The sequence below is a fragment of the Heloderma suspectum genome, chromosome 1 (genome assembly GCF_057233095.1).
Source record: "Heloderma suspectum isolate Gila_16-S chromosome 1, 16-S_ref, whole genome shotgun sequence".
Classification (NCBI taxonomy): Eukaryota; Metazoa; Chordata; class Lepidosauria; order Squamata; family Helodermatidae; genus Heloderma; species Heloderma suspectum.
The window spans coordinates 141,914,565-141,921,990 of record NC_139458.1 but is presented as its reverse complement, the minus strand read 5'-3'; the positions used below and the strand labels follow the sequence as shown (position 1 = coordinate 141,921,990).

The 7,426-nt window shown below is 50.4% G+C and overlaps 1 protein-coding gene across 1 annotated transcript; it reads left to right on the top strand.

Annotated features, from left to right (window-relative positions):
* Positions 1–2,739: 2,739 nt before the first annotated feature.
* On the top strand, positions 2,740–6,372 carry LOC146358184 (acid-sensing ion channel 1C-like). Its single transcript, XM_084804843.1, has 2 exons — positions 2,740–3,827; positions 4,622–6,372. Exons 1-2 carry the CDS (start codon positions 3,784–3,786, stop codon positions 5,166–5,168), a joined length of 591 nt encoding a protein of 196 aa, XP_084660969.1. The 5' UTR covers positions 2,740–3,783; the 3' UTR covers positions 5,169–6,372.
* The last annotated feature ends 1,054 nt before the right edge of the window (positions 6,373–7,426 follow it).

Genomic DNA, 7,426 nt, shown 5'->3' with positions numbered 1-7,426 from the left:
TTTTAAGAACTAAATGTTAATTTGGATTCTGGAATTTGCACTGATTTTACTAAAGGCTTAGAACGACAGATCAATTCCTGCCAACATTCTTCTTTTGATTACTTTTCTTCTTATGCGCAGGCCTCCATTCTAACCAGCTACCCATGGTTTGAGCCATTTCAGCCTCCAGCACAGTGGCATATCATCTGTTCTGTGTGCGCATGTATGCATGCACACCTATGTGCATGCACGTACTTTCCATAAACAGATGGTTGCTCATCTTCTAGCTAGCATCTCCTTCCGTTCTGTTCACTCTGCCCCGAAATGTGGCACGACAGGTATAAGGTTGGGTTTGGGATTGTGGGGATCCATGTTCATGCCTTAGCCTGGATAACCTTGGTCATCAGGATTATGCTGACTAAAGAACAAGATGCAGCATGTGAGAACTTGTCCTCTAGTCTGCAGACAACACTATGAGGAATTTAGCCTGACCCATGCAAAAAAGATGGCAAGGACAGGAAAAGATTCATCTGGGTGTGCTGATGGTGCTGGGATGGGAGTTCTGATGTCCAGAGTCTCATCTCTTCCCCATGTGCTGGTTTCATGCAAGTGGTCGGGAGGGGGCCACCTCCCGTGCCAAGGCGAGGCAAGACGAAAGCTGTGCTGTGGATGAGTAAAGTGCCAAGCCAAAGTGAGTGCCAACTGTGCCAGTGCCTTCTGGCAGAGCGCCCCCCCATCTTCCAGTGCCAACACTCTTGCTACTCCAGGGACACAGCACCTGGCTCCACTCCAAGTGCAATGATACCGGATTATGAGCTAGCTGTTACAAACGAGCCAGTAATTATCATAATCTGGTAATTGAGAAAAATCTAATTATGCAAAGCTAATGGATTTAAAGCCTTGCTGAAGGTGGGGTGGGGGAGAGAGGTGGGGAGGATCTAGCTGAAGCTAAGCGGTGCTGTCTGGAGCCTGTGTCTGGTGGAAGAGGCCCGTTTCCTTTCATCCAGGTTAGCATCTGCTGATAGCAGTGGGGAAACAGTGATCCTGCTCAGAATTACTGAGGGGTGGGAGGGAGCATTGCACCTCAACACGCACACTCCACCCGTGATCCTGAAGAAGACTGCTGTTTCCCCATTACTAATGGCAGTGGGGAAACAAGTGATCTGTTCCCCCCGCACCCAGCTGATGGCTGATCAGGCAGGCAGCAGGGGAAAGTGGGTTGGACTCCCTGGGCCTTCCCAGGCTGCATAGAGAGCAGCTGTGGGCTGTGGGTTCCCCATGCGTGTGCTAAGGGATAAAGGGTTCTTCTTCATCGACAGGTTCCTCCAGAAGTCCTGGGACACAAATGATGCCTGTTCTCTTTTGAAACACTGTATGGGAAACAGGCCATACAACAGTGTGGTCAGTAGAAACCTTCCCCTTCACTCCCAGAAGCTGCCAGTAACTGAGAGATGTGAGCCACCAACACCCTCATCCCTGGGACATGAGTATGAATGCGCATCATGAGCAGGTTAAATAGTGGCTGAGAAAGAGATTGTCAGGGTGGGAGGAAGATGAGGTTCAGCTCTTGAAAAGTGTGCCAGGGAGGTGGGTAGAGCTTGCAGTGTTGGGGCGGGGGGGACAACAACAGTGAATGGCAATTTAGCCCTTGCCCAGTTCTACCTCCTTCCCATGGGACATTTAGGAATCCAGGTAATTTGGCTTTCCCCCTGAATTGTTTCAGTGTGCCTGCTCTGTAGAATGCTAACCCTGTTTCAACATTTTTCCTCAAAAGCTTTTAGCTGCTCTTTCCTGTCTCTCCTAGGAGACATTCCTTTACCCCCTGCCAGCTTCTAGTTCAAATCAATTACCCTTCACCCATCAAGGGAAAGCTTGTTTGTTCATTCAATTACGGTATATGTCTGGTCCACGGTGAACTAAATCAAATATTCATTCATTCTACTTTTCTTTATAACCTTTGCATTCTGAATAAGATCCTCTTCCTACCATGATTTCTCCATCCTTCTGATCTGAGAGGGTGAGACATGTTTTTGGGGTGCGTTTGCATTCCACCAGGTCACTGTCTTTACAGTCGTTACATACAGATTAGACCAGATTAGACCTCTCAATGGTTTCTTTCTATCCCAGGCACTTGAGCCCCCTTGTGATTACTCCCAACCCCTTTCCCTCCGTTTTGTAGAGCTTCCCAAGCTTGGAAGCTAGGGCGGCCACTTACACATCAACAAAAATATTAGACCCAATTGTGCATGACATTGGCATATGCTGCTTTATACGTATAGATGCAAATTTAGAAATAATGACTGTAACTTAAATAGAAATGCCATGCAGATCACCCTAGTGAGGAAGACTGTGACCAGGTGACCTGTGTGTCTGCTCAGTCTGCTGTCCAGGTGCTCACTGTTGATGGGCAACTTCCAGGCCCTTGACCTGCTTTCTTTCCTGATGGGTCTTGATCTTCAAAAAGAGGGCTGTCCTCTATAAAGTAGGATGCCCGGCCACCCTATGCTCCTGCCCACAATGGTCTATCTTTACACAGGGGGAAGAGGGAGCAACTTGTGTCCTTGTTGTTGGACTGCAACTCCCAGCATCCCTCTCCATTGGTTATGTTGGCTAGGCCTGATGGGAGTTGCAGTCCAAAAAATCTGGAGGACCACACACTGCTCATCCCTGATTATCCTAGGCTTTTCTTACACCTAGACACAGGCCACATATTGACCTGGAGAGGCTGCTGGGCACCTGGTGTTCCAGGAGGCTCCTGGCAGCATTTTGGGGCCCAGTATGAGCAGGCCCATAAGCAGCCTGCATTCTGGGCCGATCCGTGGGTGGATATGGATATGCTTAAATGGGACTCATCTTCAGGACTGTGGGGCTGTCCTTTGTAGAGCTGCACTGTTCACCTCACTCCTGGCTTGGGTATCAGAATCTCTCAATGAGGCTCGTTGCCTTAAGAGTAGTGGCCCCTCACACAGGGGTTGGTGGGTCCCAACTCCCTCACCCCTCCTGAGCATGGGAATTTGAACCAGACCATACATCCAGTTCCCCCCTTCCAGATGTTTCTTTTCTACTACACCGGGTGTGTATGTGTGTCTCCATGAGCAATTTACTGCAAGGTTGCTGTGTTTGGAGGTCATTCAGGGCACATGATGTCAGGACCATCTCACACTTTGGAGTTTTGCACCGAAAACCCAGTTCTTCTGAGACTACTTTTAGTCCAATTGTTTTCCTTAATTCAGCTTGTCTGCACTTCTGTTGTGGTGTGCACCATCCTCCGCATTTACTCTGGCATAATTTCCCTGCCCAGGGGTGTTTCCCCAATGTTTCCAGCATTTCATGGCTGGCCATCCGAGTTCTGAGCTACCTCATGGCATTTAATTCACCTTGCCTACCACTAAACTCTGGTGCCCAACCCCGCAAAGTATAGGTGTGCTCCAGGCAGCCTCTAACTTTTTTTTTTTTTAAAGTAAAGCATTAAAGTGAAATAGCAGTTTTGCTGGCAGTACCTACACCCCATATCTCACTAACTCCCATTGTGGTCAATGAGGAGTGTTCCCTAAATATCAATACTGCGTTCCTTTACTGTTTGCTTTGTTGCTGTAAGGAAGTAATTAATGCAAAGCTTCACTCCTTCAGATTACGGGAACTTTAGGGGAAGGAGAAAGGAGGGGTAGAGCCTGGATGGCAGGAAGGAGCCTCTCTTATTGTTGAGCAGCCCCTGCCAGCCTGATAACATTCACTCCAGTCCCCGCACCCCACTCAGAAGTATGTTCCTGTGAAGCAACTTAGGATGTTGCAGGGCATTCATTCATGGAGCCCTGCGCAGACCAAAGCCAGTTCCTTGAAAAATCTGGGTAAGCCACCATTTGCTTCTCCTTCTGTTGTCATGGAGACACCCCCCAGGACTAGGCAACCCAGAACCCTCCAGGTATGTTGGACTACAACTCCCATCACCACTGTCCATTGGGCGTGCTGGCTGGGGCTGATGGGCATTGTGTTGTCCAAGCCCTCTGGAGGGCACCAGGTTGCCTACCCATCCCAAACTGAAAAGGAGCCAACCAGCTGAATCCCTTCTTCCCCTGGCTGCGCTGTTCCTCAAGGCTGGCTATGTAGGTTTGCTTGCACTAAGTGCCAAAGTGAATCAATGCCTGCCTCTTCCTAATTAGCAGCCCGAGTCCTGGGGGTGGGGGGCGAGATGGACTCAGCCTGTGGTTTACGAGAGAGGCATTTGCTCCCCCACCTGGCGGCGGCTCTTCCGGGATCCGGCAGTGCTAATTGCCCTGGATGAGCTTGTTTACCATCTTGAAAGTCCCCAGAGGGACCAAGGCCAGGCAGGAAGCCAGGCCTCTCCCCGCCCCTGTGGCTGCTAACATGATGCTGCAAGTATGATGTTCCACTGCTAGACAGAGAGGGCCCCTGCAGTGCTCATCGCCCCATCCAAACTCTGCGGACTGTGAACGGTGGTGCACCTTAGCGGGGCTTCTATCTTTTCCCTCTTTCCAAGAGGGCATCCTATTATGCCAGGGACTGGGTGGCCAGAGGAGATGCCCTCCTGGCACTATCTCTCCACAATGCCCAAGGCAGTCCAGCACATTGAAGATGTCCCCTGTGCGGTGCACCCACCCGATGTCACTCCTTCTGCCCCCAGCCTGGAAGAGTTTGCCAGCAGTTCAACGCTGCACGGTATCCGCCACATCTTCCGTCATGGGTGCTACACAGCCCGCAACTTTCTGTGGACAGCAGCCTTCCTGGGCTCTCTCGCTTTTCTCATCCACGTCTATGCTGAACGCGTGGAGTTCTACTTTCAGTACCCACATGCCACCACGCTGGAAGAAGAGACCGTCCGCAACATGACTTTCCCGGCCATCACCATCTGCAACCTCAACCCGCTTCGCTTCTCCCACCTCTCTGGCCATGACCTCTACTGGGCTGGGCAGTTCTTGGGCTTCCTGGATGGTGATGATGGGATTGTTGCACCCGAAAGTGCGGACCCAGAAGTGCTGGAGGTGCTGAGCCAGAAGCTGAAGCAGAGCAAGGGGGAAAGGAACCTTCCCTTTGATTTCCAGGAGCTCCATGATCGTGCCGGGCACCAGATGGATGAGATGCTGGTTGAATGTAAGTTCGGCGACGAGTCGTGCGATGCCAGCGACTTCAAAACGGTGAGCCCGCATCCCTGCTGCACTCAGTTTGAATGATGGGAACGGCCCACTGAGCTTGTGGGAGAGGTGGGGGTGGGTTCCTCTCTAGGCTAGAGATGGGGTGAAGCAAACAAGCAAGATGCATTTCCCCCCCATCAAACAGTTCAAAAATGGCTTAGATGTCATATTCAGCCCAAGCTCTCGTAAAAGGGCAACCCCCTTCATTCTCCCCTGGGGCCAAGCATGACTCTCTCATGCCAGGGCCAGCCTTGTTTGGGATTCCAGTTCTCCTGTCTGCCCCCAATATGTGGCTGCTTGTGCTGTGGGCAGGTTGCTCTGTAGCCTGAGGCTACCTGCTGAGATCAGCTGTGTTTTCCATAATTGCTGGCTGATGAAACACTGTACCTGGCTCCTGACATTCTGAGCAAGTGCCTTTCTAGCATCCCTCCAGCGTTAGGGAGAATTGCGCCAAACATATCACCCCAAGACTCCATCTCCCTTCCCATTGGCTACACTGACATTGCTGTTTAGGTTTTCATACAGACAAGGCTTTACAGCTTCAGATTTCTGCATCTTGTCAGTGATCCTGTGCTTCCACTCAGAGTGAACCTGCATTAGTTTTGCTCAGCTCACTGTGCAGCAATATTTAAAGGTACATGCAGTGGCTGGGTGGGGGGTGGGGAGCAACCCAGCCTGGTGCCAGTTTTGATTTGTTCCCCACAAACAAATGCATTCTGCATGGTGGAATGCATTCTGGTTTGTTGGTGCCTAACTGTGCCTACCCTTAATGCCGGCCCTGATAAGCAATAAGGGTAGAGGGATGGGGATTGCATTGGGGTTGTGCTTGATTTCCAGATGCTGAAGGGCTTTGCAGTGGAGGGAACAACTGGTTGCTTTGGCAGTGATGAGCCAGGCTCTGGACACCTCACATTTGCTGTAGGAATAGGCTTCACTGCAGGCTTAGCTTCTCTAGTCTATTAGCTCTGCGCTGTTCTCAGAGCTTGGGGGGCCACTTTCCTTTGTCTTAGCTGGCCTAATCCAGGAAAAGGTTCAAATTCATTTGGGGCTGGCTCGGTCCTGAAACTGGGGACCTGTAGCTCCATAGCTTCTAAAGAGATCTGGGGATGTTTCTCAGCTGTATGTAGCAGCATCTGCCTGGCCAGTGACTAAGAGGCCCTTGGTACCAACCTCGGGGTGTTGGGAGGAACTGATGGCTGTGGCAACTAATCACAAATAAAGGCCAAAGGCTCAGGTGAGAATGGCTTCCTAGCAAATGCAGAGGGCCCATAGGGCCCTCTTGCACCACTCTCACTCTGTTCTGCTTTGGGGTGGGGGAGCTGGGGAAGGAGAAGTGGGGTTAGGACTGGTTGCATTGGGGGACAGCAGAGTGGATCACAAGCCCCTCTGGTCAGAGCTGGGGTGCAGGTCAGTCAAGAAGAGACATTTCCTCTGATTTGTTCTTTTGCTACTTTGTATTTTGTGTTTTTAGTGCGTATGTTGCCCAGATAACTGGTTATTGGGAAGTTTAACAATGTAATAAACAAATAACCAAACAAACGAGTTCAGGAAAAAGGGATGTGTATACAGCTCAGTAGCCAAAGTGGCAGGTAAAGGATGACTTAGTTGGAAAAGTTTTATTGCTGAGAGTTGGGCTGGATATTTTCTGAGTATAAGGTAGGGAGGGGCAGCTTCAGATGTTGGTGGACTACAACTCCCAGCAGTCCTAGCCAGCCTTGTCAATGTTGAAGCATGCAAGTACTTCTTTACACAGTACATGGCTAAACTGGAACTCACTGCCACAAGATGTGATGATGGCCACCAATTTGGATGACTTTAAAAGGGTTTAGACAAATTCCTGGAGAGGAAGGCTATCTATGGCCACTAGTCCTGATGGCTATATGCTACCTCCAGTATGAGAGGCAGTATGTCTATGTAGTCCAGTTGCTGGGGAACATGGGTGGGAGGGTGCTGTTGCACTCATGTCCTGCTTGTGGGCTTCCTGTGGGCAGCTGGTTAGCCACTGTGTGAACAGAATGCTGGACTAGTTGGACTTTTGGTCTGATCCAGCACAGCATTTATGTTCAGTTGGTGGAATGGCAGTCCATCAACAACTGGAGGGCCACATGCGGCCTGCCCTTAGTTTAAGTCAAAGCCCACCCTTCCAGCCTGTGACATAAACAAGGGTAGAGCCCAAGAATGTAGCCCTGTGAATGGAACTCCTTGCCTTGCTTTCCTCTCCTGCCACTTTTGTCCCTGGGATCTCTGTACGGCCAGAGCTCTGTGTTCTATCTCTCAGTGCTGACACTGGAGCAAGA

Excerpts from the sequence above, each read along its gene's own strand:
- LOC146358184 (XM_084804843.1), top strand. The coding sequence starts at position 3,784 with ATGGAGCCCTGCGCAGACCAAAGCCAGTTCCTTGAAAAATCTGG. Across the intron at positions 3,828-4,621 it reads CAGTTCCTTGAAAAATCTGG|CCTGGAAGAGTTTGCCAGCA; the intron begins GTAAGCCACCAT and ends TTCTGCCCCCAG.